The following is a 14,720-nucleotide window of genomic DNA, read 5'->3' as shown; positions in this document are numbered from 1 at the left end:
TTTCCGTGTCTGTCGCTGGCTTCTTTCTTGGGTTTTCTTCATTTTCCACACCATTCCCCCTCTGTGGTTCCCTCCTCCATCGCCTCTGCCTCCTCAGGAGGAGCTTCCAGACATGGCTGGGGTTTGAGGTAGATGCATTTGGGGTCGCCTCTCTACCTCTGATCTTGGACTGTCACAGTCTGTGAAACTGTAAGTTTTGGTCACAGCCACGATTGCGGGGGTGTTGACCTCACTGGGCATGGGGATGGTGTTGGCCATTTCCCCTTTGTTGCCCCTGCCTAAATGACTATGCATTTTGGGCAGGGCCAGTGGTGGTGGCCTACTTCCCCACACAGGTGGTAGCACTTGCTCTCTCCGCAGTCCTTGGTCTGGTGGCCTTCCTTCTTGCAGATGATTGGGCTGCATTTGGCTGCCACATGTCCCAGCCTGATGCAATTTCTGCAAACTCTGGCTGTCCGGCATAGACCAGATACCCACTGTTCCCTCCAATTGCAAACATGGAGGTGGGGGGGGGTGGATGATGTTCCTTTGCTGATCTCTCTCAGCTTCACCTTCACTTGCTGTTTGGTGGTCCAGCTCGAACATGTCCTTGAAGTCCCCGCAGGTCCCTGTTGAAATAACGGCCAAAGAAGCTGAGCCCATCCACAACTGGCATACTCAGGTTAAACATGCGCACCACTATCACCTGTTCTTTCTGTATCTGAAGGATGAAGAGTGGCTGACCTCGAAGAGCAAGAACGAAGCCATATTCCCCTTCTCCTGGAGTACCCGAAGCAACTTCTGCCATCCTTGAGGTCTTGAATGTCACATTGAAGTGAATGTTATCCATGGCTTCCTGGAGTTAGGTGATGCCCTTCATCTCAAATTTGAGGTACTTCAACAGGATCTTGTACATGAAGAGATCCTGGAGAAATGGCGATCCCTTATGGAGCAGGTGGAAATGGACTTATGGCTGGAAAGGGGGTTAGATTGATCCAACCCTGCGTCAGCAGGCCAGCTCACACCAGACAATCTCCAGCTCCAAAACTTCCTCTCTGGTGTCTTCCTTTTTTTTTGAAAATTTTATTTAAAAATTTTGCCATACCATAGCCAAATGCATCGGGTGTCCGCCTCTTACGTCTTCTCCTCAATCCAGTTGATTAGTTCTGAGAAGAACTACACTTGATCTTAACTTGAATGCCAAGTAAGTAGGCCCTTCAGCCCAACTTGCCCATGCCAACTACAATGCCTACCCACACTAGCCCCGCATATTCCTGGCTGGGGATCTGTCCAAATATTTCTTAAAAGTTACAACGGTACCTGCCTCAACCACCTCCTCTGGCTGATCATTCTATACATCTACCTCTCTTTGTATAAAAAAGAGATGGGGTACATGAGTTGGATTGGGAAAGGTGGGCGATTTGAACAGGATAACAACTGGTGGAGTTCATGAACCGATGGGATATAACCTGGGTGGAAATGCATCGGAATGCTTTGAGTTAAATTTCACTCTCTCTGCTTGAATATTACCATCAAGACACAACATTTCTAATAAAACCATATTTATACAGTTTCAAAACATGACAGAATCTGCTGTTGAGCTAAAAGATAAAGGCAAGTCCATATGTTAAATCATATCTTGCATTCCAGCATTTTAATCATTAAGTACATGTTATGACATGAGCATTGGTCAAATTATGGCATTTCCAATATTATACATGTCGATTAGATCAAACGGATGCTGGATATCTCACAGTCCTCAAGTAACAGATGTTAGTCTGAATACTGCGTGAGAGTGCATTACCTGATGCATTGGAGTTAGTTAAAGTACATTTTTGAGAATCAAGACAAAGGCAATTGAGAATAAGCCCAATTATATATATTACCAATAGAGCATTAATACCAAGTCAATAACTAGTCAAGAATGGAGGTAGTTCAGGACAACGGGCAGATTATCCTCGGAATGCTAGGAATCAGGTTTAAATGTTTGGGTAAGCTTGGTATTGAAAAAGCAGAAGCAAGTCAAGCCAGGAGTTTGAAATAAATGGAATTAAAGTACTCACAGGTCAAAATGCATGTTGAACTCTGGTTGAGGTTGAAACAGTTCATTAAATGCAGACTCAAATATTTCTGTGGACAGAATACAGTTGTTCATAATAGAGACTCAGGTCATAAAGGGGGATGATTATTTCCTTAATATTCCTAGGAATAAGGTATCTGGACAAAGCAAGAAGGGAAAAAAAAGGTAGAAATTTATTGTGCAAGAAAAATGAAGGCATCAAGGGATGAAGCACAGGAGGGACTAAGGGGCCTGATGCACAGAGAAAGACGGAACAGTAAATTATTCAGGAGTGCTCACACCATGCTCCCTAACAGTGAAATGACTGTGGTTCCATAAACTATTCAAGTGCTTAATCTAAACTCCCTAATGTGTGTGTGTGTGTGTGTGTGTGTGTTGGTGTATGTGTGTGTTGGTGTGTGTGTGTGTTGGTGTGTGTGTGTGTGTGCGTGTGTGTGCGTTTGTGTGTGTGTGTGTGTTTGTGTGTGCGCGCGTTTCTGTGTGTGCGCGCGCGCGCGCGCATGTGTGTGTGTGTTGGTATGGGGTAAGATTAGGTTGAGGTATAGGGAGCTACAGGTGTTGTTTTGGTGGGAAATGAGTTGAGATTCAGGTAGTTACAGATATGGGTGGTAGGGAGTGGTTGTAGTTGCAGGTTGTGTGTGTGGGAAGTAAATGGTTGGGGTACAGGCAGATCTGCGTGCTACGTGTAGGTTGAGTGCAGGCAGATACTTGTACTCTCCATGTTTCACCCACTGCACTCTCTGGGATGGATGTTGCTGCTCTCTCTGCCTGTACTCCCCATGTTTCACCCCCTGGGACTTAGTCTCATGGTAATGTACCTCAGTCTGCTCTGCAGTGGGGATGCTAAGTGTTGGAGTGTTGAACCAAGATGGCTCTCCATCCAGTCAGACCCATTCAGCAGCCAGCCTGGAGGAAACATTGTGATCTCAGCTTGAAAATACCCTTCCGAACCCATCACAGGGGTCTTCAGGTCTCTACTGATCTTCTGGCAGGGCACTGAGGATACCAGAACCTTGCCTGGGCCCTGGCCCCCAGCCACACTTGCAAGGGCTGGGGGCCAGCCCTTGTGGGCCTCTGTATAGGCCCACAAGAAGTGTAATCAAAAGGAGAGTCTGGGACAGGGCACATCTACCAATCCTGGGGTTTTGTCCTCATCTAACTCCAGCTCACCCAACTCTTCCCATCGAGTTACAACATAACTTAAATCCCATTGAGATCGTGATCTTGTCTTTATCTGTTTACATGTGAACATTATGTTCAGTTTTTTTATGCACTACCAATAAGTGGAAATTCTGCCTGGCCCGCAGGAATAAGAATCTCAGGGTTGTATGTGATGTCATGTATGTACTCTGACAATAAATTCAATACATGAAATCTGCAAGTCCTGCTGTCTTGCTGTCTCTGAACTGGGTTGAGGGGGGTGTTTAGGATGGCTGGTCCTGTCATCTGTACACAGTCTACAGATACAGCTTTTAGGGCATAAACAGCACAGTGAATGGCAAAGCACCCATTTCACTTCAAAGAGCCTGTGTCCTTGCAGCAGAAAGAGAGAGAGAGAGAGAGAGAGAGGGGGGAGGGAATGGCCCTGCATCATTGCAGCTCTCAGGAGCAATGCAACCACAGCCTTGCAGTGGGGAGATGTCACATGCTTGCAATCTAAAATGTTGTGCTCCTGCATTTTACAGACTCCTTTCCCAGCCATGTTGGCCAATGTTTTGGTCCTCTTGGCCATTTCTAATGAAGGGAAGGGAACGCTTACATTTGTCCTGAATTACCATTAGAAATGTGAAAAGCAAATAATTGTTAACAACCCAACCTACCTGTTCTGAAAAGGGTGAACAGGTAGAGCGTTAGGTGAAATGGTGAGGTGTGTATCAGACGGGCTGGTGATCTTATCAATACAAGTCATCCTGAAACACAATGAGCAAACCCTCCTTCACTTTCCCACGATGCAGCAGGAACAATAACAATACTGCATTGCTGATGGCAATTCTAAAACATTTTTAATACCATTTAGACATTTCTGCAGAAGGAGAGACTCCAATTCTCACATGGCTTGGTCAGTGGTAGTAAGCTGACCAATCAGTTCACTCATGGTATCAGGAACAATTACTGAGATAGAGTTGCATCTCAGTAATTCCAAGGTTGTGAGTTAAATATTCCAGCAAGCCAGATATTGAGGTCAGACAACCATTATGAAGTGGCACTGATGACGAGACAATGAAACACATGATCTTGAGCAGTGGAATCGGGCTGAGAAGATATGAGATATTTTCCAGATGGAAGATACAAGAATGCTGGTTGCTCAAATCTTGAGCAGAGGAAGAATCGGAAGAGGGACTCTGGGTTAGACAGGATCCAAAAACCCTCAGCTGGAGTGGTCACAGGTCCTGAAACAACTGGATAGAAAAGTAGTCAAGAACTCTTCAAGCAAAGGACATATAATATGCAATGGTGGACTTTTTTCAGAACAGGATAAAACAAAATCAGCAATATTCATCAGACATTTAAGGATAAGGCCACCTGGGAAAGTTTCTGGTACAGTGATATGGCAGCACACACGAGTGGTTGAAAAATTCAGCAGATCATGCAGTATTCATAAGAAGTAAAAGATAACTATCATTTTGGGCCTGAGCTCTTCCACAGGAGAAGGTCTCCTCCTCTCACCCCGATGAAGGGCTCAGGCCCAAAACATCGACTGCCTTTGGCTGCTGCGTGGCCTGCTGAGTTTCTCCAGAGTGTTTGTGCACTGCCCTGGATCCCAGCATCGGGAGGTTTTCTTGGTTACCTCCATGTGATGATACTGACCAGAGGGCTGTTGCTTCCCGATCTTACTTTGTATAACAAGACCACCTTGATTGCTAATCTCGTACTAAGGGGTTCTCCTGGAAAATGTGATCAAAATATTTTATCGTTAGGTATACAGTTCCAGAGAGTGAGAGACTCAGATCAAGTGGAAATTAAATTGCTTGGAGCGAAGTGAGCCAAGTTTCGAGGCATGAAGGATTGCATTGCTTAAGACGAATTAGGAAATGAAGGTAAAATGTTTGGGAATTGATGAAAAGTGACAAACAAAATACTTCAAATTTCCAAATAAATGCACATTCCACTGCAAAATAAATACAAGAGATCTTTCAAGAGCTGAGATTCACTGACTGTCAAAAGGATGATAAAGCAAAGGGTTGGGTATGTTTTGGAAGCTGTAACAAATGATGGAAGATAGAGAAGCAGATATTTTGGGAGTTATGGTTGAGGCTATAAGCATTTTCATAATCACAGCAAAATGAGGCCGAAGTGGAAGGGATCCATGGGGAACTTAAAGTGATTAATGACCTTGATTTAGCTTACTTGTCGCCTACATACCCAGAGGGATCTGCAGGCTATTTGCAGTTCAGTTTCAGCCCAAGGTTCTGTGATGCACATTTAAATGTGGAGCTGAGCCAGAAGTCAGATGTCAGAGCACCAAGCAGTTTGGTGGACCCTGACTGGTGATGTGTCACCAAGATCACTTCAAGGTCCCCTCGGCCGAGTCAAAGTTTGGAGAGATTTCAATGAGTTATCTGATGAGACAAAACTCCATCAGGAATGTGAGGCACCAGGAGCATGCCAGGTGATGCAGGTGTGTCAGACCAGGAGCGAGAGGGTTAGCAGATGGAATCCGTGGTAGGGAAGTGAGAGGCCGTGCATTTTGATGAGAAGAATGGGGGGAAAAAATTGAGGATTTTTAAACACTGATATTCTGAAAGCAAAACATTGGGCACCTGGAACAAAAGGAGGAGTTTGGGAAATGCTCAGTGGGACATGCAGCAACTGAGAGAAAGGGGGAGGGGGAAGTGTGTGCAAAAGAGAGAAAGAAAGAGACAGGAGAGGGAAAGAGTGAGAGAAAGAAATAGAAAGAAGAAATAAAATGAAATAGAGAAAAAGTGAGAGTGAAAGTGAGATAGATAGAGAGATGGCGGGGGGTGGGAAATCAGAATGAGAGTACGGAGAGTCAGGAGGAAGAACCCCTAGACTCGAAGGGATGGATGGAACAGAAGAAAAATATAAAAGAAAGGGGGAGGAAGGTGAAGGTAGATGGTAACAAAAGGAGTGTATGTGGGGGACAGTCTCTCAAATGCGTTGCAAATAAAGAGGTGCTTAAGGCAGTGGGTGGCCACATGGAAATATGATATTGTGGCCATCAGCGAAACTTAGTTCCAGGAAAGGCATGTTTGGCAGTTAAATATTCCAGAATTCTGTTGTTTTAGGCATGATAGAATGGGGGAGGGGGGGGGATAAATGGAGGAGTGGCTTAATTGGAGAGAACATCACAGCAGTGCTGAGGCAGGATGGTTTAGTGGGATCGGCCAGTGAGGCGATTTGGGTAGAAATGAGGAATGACAGAGGCATGAATACACTAATGGGAGTGTATTATAGACCACCAAATGGGCTGAGGGAATTAGAGGAGCAAAATTGTAAGGAGATTCCGTATATGTGTAATAAACACAAGGTGGTAGTTATGGGAAATTTCAACTTTCTGAACCTTAACTGGGACTCCCATACAGTAAGGGGGCAGGATGGGGTAGAGTTTGTTTAGTGTGTTCAGGGAAGTTTTCTTAATCAATACGTAGAAGAACTGACTCGAGAGGGGGCAGTATTGGATCTCCTATTAGGGAACGAGATAGGTCAGGTGACAGAGGTTTGTGTTAGGGGACATTTTGGGTCTAGTGATCACAATACTATTAGTTTTGGGAAAGTGATGGAAAAGAATGGAGGTGGGCCAAAGGTTGAGATTCTTGATTGGAAGAAAAAAAATTGCAAGGGGATGAGAAAAGATTTGGAGGGTGTGGATTGGGATAAGATATTTTCAGAGTAGCAGATAAATGATGGATATTCAAAGGAGGTTCTGAGAATGCAGGTTCGGTCTGTCCCCGTGAAGGTTAAAGGAAAGGTAGGGAGCCTTGGTTTTGAAAAGATATTGTGAACTTGGTTCGGAGGAAGAGGGATGTGTTCAACAGGTATAAACAGCAGGGAATGGATGAACTGCTTGAGGAATATAAGGAGTGTAAAAAAAAATCTTAAAAGGAAATTGGAGCAGCTAAAATGAGATATGAAGTTGTTTTGGCAGAAAAAGTAAAAATAAATCCAAAGGGTTTCTACAGTTACATTCAAAGTAAAAGAATAATGAGGGATAAAATTGGACCCCTTGAAGATGAGGGGGGGTCGGCTCCATGAGAAGCTAGAGAAGATGGGAAAAATTTTAAACCATATTTTTTCTTCAGTGATCACTAAGGAACAGAATATGGGTGGTTGATGGTCCGTGTGGGCTTTAGTGGGTTGAAGGACCTGCTTCTTTGGTTATGACTGAATATTTATGGACTGTGCGAGGGAGGTTTGGCCATCAGTAAGCGGGAACAAATCCAGGCAGTGGCCTTGAGGGAGATACCTTCAGCAGACGGGAAGGAGACAGAGAGGGTGAGGGGGCTGAGTGTGAATGTTTACACGAGAGAGATGAATGACTTCATTAATGAGTAGCAGAGTTCCCGAACACAGCAGGAGTGAGGCTGCATATGTCAACTGTGCGTGTGTGTGTGTGTGTGTGTGTGTGTGTGTGTGTGTGTGTGTGTGTGTGTGTGTGTGTGTGTGTGTGTGTGTGTGTAAGGATGCAAGAGTGAGGGGGAATTTGTGGGAGTGTGAGGAAGATCCTGTCAGCACCAAATGCAAGGGTGCATCTGAGAGACATGTCCTCAGCCAGTGAAGACCTGAACACAAAAGACAGATACAGCCTCCCGATTCTCAAAGGTAGCCAGCCTTGTGTGAACACTCCTCCAGTGATGTGGCATGCAAACAGTTAAATACAACTTCATTAAGTCAAACAATGAACAGGCACATCCTTTCAAACACATGACACAGCTTTCTTTAGAAAACACTTAAAAACGAACCACCTGAGTTCAAGCTGAGAGTGGAGTCTATTTCTGGGGAACCGTGCCTTTAATTATTGGCTCTCGGTTGACGTATGTGGCCCAGTAGACCAAATTGAAAATGACGAAGAGAACAGGAAAGATGATCCGTGACATTTTGTCGACTTTGCTGACACTGTTGTAAGTCTTCTTGCTTTCAAGGAGTTTCTCCTCAACCTTGCCCAGCTTGGCGTGGGTGCCTGCACTCTTCGCTATGGTGGCTAGTCCAGGATCCTTGGTGATGTTCAGGGTGTAGGTTGTCCCCACGATGTTGTACGTGTTATTAGTTTTCTTGGCCAAAGTTACAGGCTCTCTTTTCTGAAATGCAGAAGGGGCGTTGGAAAGTCATTTCACTACAAGCTGATGGTGAACACAGGGTATGTCGTTAATGGCAGGATTCTTAACAGGATAGAGGCACAGGTAAATCTTGGGGTCCAGACCCATAGATTTCTCACAATTCCTGCACAGGTTGATCGGGCAGTTAAGGAGGTATATGCTGTCCTGGCCTTCATTAGTCTGGGGATTGGGCTCAAGAGCCAAGGTAATGTTGTAGCTCGATTAAACTCTGGTTAGACCACACATGGAATATTGCATTTAGTTTTGGTCAGCTCATTACAACCATAGAACTATAGAATGCTACAGCACAGAAAACAGGCCATTTGGACCTTCTAGTGTGTGCTGACTGCTATTCCGCTAGTCCCACTACCTGCTCCCACTCCATAACTTTCCAGACCTCTCTCATCCATGTATTTAACCAATCTATTCTTAAAATTTAAGATTGAGCCTGCATTCACCACATCAGATGGCAGCTCGTTCCACACTCCCACCACCCTCTCAGTGAACTATCCCCTAATGTTCCCCCTAAACCTTTCCCCTTTGAGCTTAAAACGATGACCTCTCATATTTATCTACCCTAATCTAAGTGGTGAAAGTCTACTCACAACCAATCTGTCTATACCTCTCATAATCTTGTAAACCTCCATCAAATCTCCCCTCATTCAACTTAGCTCCATGGAATAAAGTCCTAATCTGTTTAATCTTTCCCTGTAATGCAACTCTTGAAGACCCGGCAACATCCTAGTAAACCTTCTCTGCACTCTTTCTATCTTATTGATATCCTTTCTGTGGTTAGGCTACCAGAATTGCACACAATATTCCAAATTTGGGCTCACCAATGTCTTAAGCAACTTCAACATAAAAGATGTCAAAAGCTTTTTTTACAACCCTGTCCACCTGCAACACAACCTTCAGGGAATTATGTATCTGTATTCCCAGATCCCTCTGTTCTACCGCACTCCTCAGTGCCCTACCATTTACCATGTATGTCCTTTCTTGGTTTTGTCCTTCCAAAGTGCAGCACCTCACACTTGTCTGCATTAAACTCCATCTACCATTTTTTGTCCCATTGTTCCAATTGGTCCAGATCCCTCTAGAAGCTTTGAAAATTATTCTCGCTGACCAAACGCCTACTATCTTTGTGCCATCAGCAAACTTGTTGATCCAATTTCCCACATTATCATCCAGATCATTGATATAGACAGCAAACAACAGCTAGGATATAGTTGCTTTGGAGAAGGTGCAGATGACATCGACCAGGATGTTGTCTGGATTGGAGAACGTGTCTTGAGAAGCAAAGTTGACAGACCTAGGACTTTTCTCTTTGGAGCCACACAGGATAAGAGGTGACGTTATAGATGTAAGTAAAATTATGAGGAGCTTAGATCGGGTGGGCAGTCAGCACCCTTCTGGGGTGACAATAGCAAATACCAGAGAACATCTGTTTAAGGCGAATGGAAGAAAGTTTAGGGGAGATAGAACCATAAAACATTACAGCACACGAAACAGCCCCTTCAGCCCTTCTAATCTGTGCTGAACTATTATTCTGCCTCGTCTGCATTCTGTCGGTCTGCATTTCTCTCTTTCCTATTCTTTCCTTTCACCAGCCTTTTAATATGCCTACCTTTAGCTCCACGTTGAGGAAGGGCTCAGACCCTTAATGTTGGCTATATATCTTTACCTCCTCTGGACACCACGAGACCTGCTGAGTTCTTACAGATGTCAGGGTTAGGTTTTTACTCAGAATGGTGCCTGGAATGCATTGCCAGGAGTGGTAACTGAGGCTGGCACAATAGGGATATTCAAAAGACTCTTATAAGCCTCTTGGGTGGCAAAGTTGGTGTGGTGGTTAGTGCAATGGCTTTACAGTGCCAGCAATCGGGACCGGACCTGGGTTTGAATCCCGTGCTGTCTGTAAGGAGTTTGTACGTTTACCCCGTGTCTGTGTGGGCTTTCCCCTGGGGGCTCCGGTTTCCTCCCACTGTTCAAAATGCATGGGGTGTAGTTTAATGGGGTAAAAAATTGGGCGGCATGGATTGGTGGACTGAAATGGCCTGTTACTGTGCTGTATATCTAAATTAAATTTTAAAAAATTATATTGACACATGGATGCAATAAAAACTGAGGGTTATGAATGTGAGTTAGGCAAGGATTAGATTGTGGTGGAGTAGGTTTACACGGGTCAGCATAACATTATGGGCTGAAGGGCCTGTACTGTACTGGAATGTTCTGTATTCTATGAAGAAATAAAGGCGAGAGAGAATGAGAGGACAATTGAAGAGAGGCTCGAGCCACAAAGTGTTGTTCATACTGCAGATGCGGAAGGTTTCAGGCCGAAACGCTCCACACAGTGCTTATGAAGGGTTTTCGCCCAAAGATCTATTATCTTCCATGGATGCTGTCTGACCTACTGATTTAATCCAACATTTGGTATGTGGCTCTAGTTTTCTGCCATCTAATGTCTTCTGAGCAGATCTACAAATGGTGAATCGGGCCAGATATTCCAAGGCCCGTTGTTCTGCCAGCCATGGGCGAAAGGCTGCTAGTAAAACTCAGAGAGTTCTCTCACACCTTATCACTCTAAAGCATATGTCAGTCAGTCTCATAAGGTGGTAGATGGGAGGACGTGGATAGATCACTGCAGATGAGGGTCACATAGACTAAATGTGTAGAAGGTAGAACATAGGACACTATAGCACAGTACAGACCCCTTGGCCTTCGATGTTGTGCCAACCTATATATTCCTTAAAAAAACCCTCCCTACCCTGTAACCATCCATGTGTCTGTCTAAGTGTCTCTTAAATGTCGCTAATGATTCAGCCTCCATCACCATCTCTGGCAAGGCATTCCTAGCACCCACAACTCTGTGTGTAAAAATTTTACTCCTGATGTCTCCCTAAACTTCCCTCCTTTCACTTTGTACAGATATCCTCTGGTGTTTGCTGATCCTGCCATGGGAACAGGTGCTGACTGTCCACCTGATCTTTGCCTCTCATAATCCTGTAGACCTCTATCAAGTCTCCTCTCATCCTTCTATGCTTCAAAGAGAAAAGCCCCAACTCTGGTAGCCTTACTGCATAAGACTTACTTTCCAATCCAGGCAACATCCTGGTAAATCTTCTCTGCACCCTCTCCATAGCTTGCATATCCTTCCTGTAATGAAGTGACCAGAAATGAACATAATACAGAATCAGAATCAAAATTTATTGTCATGAACAAGTCTCAAAATTTGTGGTTTTGCGGCAGCAACACAGTGTAAACGTTCATATTAAACCCCCTTACAACAATGAAAATAATTAGTGCACAAAATGTCAGAGTGAGGCAGTGTCTTTGGTTCGTTGATTATTCAGGAAACTGATGGCAATGGGGCTGACTGTTCGCATTTAGGCTCCTCTACCTTTTTCCCAATGGTAGCAGAGTGAAGGGAGAATGGCCTGGGTGATGGGGGTCCTTGAGTGTCATGATAGAGTGCTAGTGATCCTCCCAAACACTAGAGAGAATTGGAAACTAGTTGATGACAGTCATTTGGATTCAACATGGATGCTTCCACACAATCATGAATATAGGTAATAAAGTATAATTATTTTAAAAGTACCCAAGTTGCTTAGAAGAATATAGATTTCAATAGAAGAAACATCACATGCCACCAGAAGTGGAAGAAAAACCAGGAGTGTGCAGAGTGAGAACTGGTCATTATCACCAGAGAAAATGAAAGTGTGAAGATTCCTGATGCTGTAAATTGGATTGGAAATGTCAATCAAGAGTAGAGGTTGTTCAAAGATTCATGCTGTACCTGCAAGCCATTGGACTCAATAGCAAATTTGATGCATGGAAGATTGCACTGCTACTTACCTCAAGCACTAGAGGTTTTCAACACCCATGTTTTTTCCAAGGCAGAAAACCAGGGCAAGTTTGACAAGGTTATTGAGATGTTTGATGAACACTGTTCACCAAAGAAAAATGAAACATTTGAAAGGTACGTGTTTTGCTCACGCACGCAGCTGCAGGGAGAGAGCTTTGATACTTTTTTAACAGACTTGAAATTAAAAGCAAGAACATGCAATTTTGGATTGCTGCAAGATTCAATGATCTGTGATCAAATTGTGTTTGGGTTTATTGATAAGAAAGTGCGAGTGACAGAGCTGACCTTAGCTGGAGCTGTGAAGATATGCCACACCAGCAAATTAGCTCTGCAACATGAAAAAAAGTTTGGTGATTGTGCAACAACCAGTGAAAATGAAGGCATAGTCATAGCCACAATGTTTGTCCACACACAAACAAAAAATGAGACAGAGAAAACAACAAAAAGATGGAGAGACATTCAAGTGTAAATGATGTGGCCCTCAACATGCACCAAAACAATACCCCATCTATGGAAAAGTCTGCAATAAGGGCAAAGGGCAGAATCACTATGCAAAGCAATGTTTTTCCAAAGGGAAACAAAACAGTACTAAATGTGTGCACACTTTATCAGATACTGTCCACACTATAGAAAAAACTGCTCTCAGTGATACACTTTTCATGGGCATGGTCGTGCAGAAAGATTCTAAACCAACAGTCACTGAACAGGCAAGCGTAAACAGAGTTGAGCAGGATAAATGGGCTGTGTCATTACATACAAATGGAACAAATATTCCTTTCAAGCTGGACACAAGGCAAAGACCAACTTGATCTGTAAGTGCGACATCAAGGCAATGAAAACTATACATCCAAGCAAATCCTGTACAGCTCAAAACCTATGATGGAAAGAGCAGCAATACAAAAGATACATGTAAACTCAAGGTGAAAGGTAAAGATAAAGAGTACCACCTCAGGTTCACTGTAGTCCCAGATGGATATGAATCGCTGCTTGGTGACAAAGCATGTAAAAACTTAAGTCTAGTCTGGAGGGTGTACACACCAGGGAAACTGTGCTATTGTGTTAGCTGATGTGTTATCCAGGGCAATGACACAAAGTGAAGCACACAATGAGAGTTCCACAGAGACAGATGTGAACCTGATCACTGAATCTCTTCCTGTATCTGACATGAAACCCAAGCAGATCACAGCTGAAACAGAAAAGGACACAGTTCTACATAAGGTCATCAAGAATCTGAATGAAGGATGGCCGAGAGGTGAATGTCAGCCATACTACAACATCAGAGCTGAGCTGAGTGTTGTCAATGGGCTTCTACTCAGACAAAGCAGAATTGTCATTCTCCAATCACTTTGACAAGAGATGAGGGGCATCTTGGAATTGAAAAATGCAAGAGGAGGGTCAGAACTACTGTTTATTTTCCAGGGATAAATGCTGACATTGACAGGATAGTTTCCAGCTGTGAGACCTGTACGAAACATGATGCAAAGCTGGCAAAGGAATCCATGATAATAACTGATGTACCAGCAGAACTATGGCAGAAAGTTGGGGCTGATCTGTTCCACATGGATGGAAAGAATTACTTGCTGGTTATTGACTATTTATTGAACTATCTGGAGATTGTGTTGCTTCCTAACATGTCCATTTCAATATATGAAATCGATTTTTGCAAGACACAGAATTCCTCAAATTGTCAATGGTGACAATGGACCATGCTACAGCTGTAGAGAATTCCAGAACTTTGCAGCAAAGTATGATTTTTGACACATGACTTCAAGTACTTTGCATCCACAGTCAAACGGTAAAGCAGAGAAAGGAGTTCACCTAGTTAAACAGTTGCTCAAGAAACCATGAGACAGTGGCTCAGATCTGTATCTAGCTCTTTTGAGTTACAGAGCTTGAACATGACATGTCACCAGCTGAGCTTCTGATGAGACATAGACTACGCACAACATTTCCCTAGTCTGCAGACCAAAACAAGAACAGAGATGTCAAAGATGTCGAATGGAAACAAAAGCATCTGCAATGGCGACAGAAAGCAAACTATGATAAGTCAGCAAGAAGCTTAGGGCCACTGACACAACATGACACAGGGAGAGATTCCAACACTTGAGGGGGGGGTGGGGGGAAAGGAATTAAATCCAAAATCCTACACTGTCAGAAAAGAGGATGGTCAAATACTGAGGAGGAATCCAAAGAACCTGATGAAAATGCTAGAGACTCTGCAGAGACAGACAAATGCAGACGATTCAGCCTGCACAACAACAGAGGAAACACCACACTAGACAGTAGGGACCAGCACCTGAGTTGAGAAGATCCTCGTGTTATCAAAGCACCTGACAGACTGAATCTCTAAAAGAAAAAGTACTGCACACTTAAAATGTTTGTGCTACTGATGTTTGTGTTGAACTTTAAATTGAAATGAATACTGTATTAGTGTTGTTAGATTAAACATCCCAAGGAAAGGGGATGTAGTGATAGAGTGCTAGTGATCCTCCTCACCGCTGGAGGGAGTCAAAGACTAGATGGT

General features: G+C 43.8%; 1 protein-coding gene across 1 annotated transcript in view; it reads right to left on the bottom strand.

Annotated features, from left to right (window-relative positions):
- Positions 1-2,430: 2,430 nt before the first annotated feature.
- Positions 2,431-14,720, bottom strand: part of LOC138740723 (gamma-aminobutyric acid receptor subunit alpha-3-like) — a 95,489-nt gene continuing 83,199 nt past the window's right edge. Inside the window, exon 6 of the mRNA XM_069893789.1 lies at positions 2,431-8,316. Within this exon, the coding sequence (XP_069749890.1) occupies positions 8,008-8,316 (309 nt within the window). The 3' untranslated portion in view covers positions 2,431-8,007. The remainder of the gene's footprint in view (positions 8,317-14,720) is intronic.

This window comes from Narcine bancroftii, chromosome 8 (assembly GCF_036971445.1).
Source record: "Narcine bancroftii isolate sNarBan1 chromosome 8, sNarBan1.hap1, whole genome shotgun sequence".
Taxonomy (NCBI): Eukaryota; Metazoa; Chordata; class Chondrichthyes; order Torpediniformes; family Narcinidae; genus Narcine; species Narcine bancroftii.
Note: the sequence above shows the minus strand (reverse complement) of the source record. Positions and strands in the feature narration are given on the sequence as shown.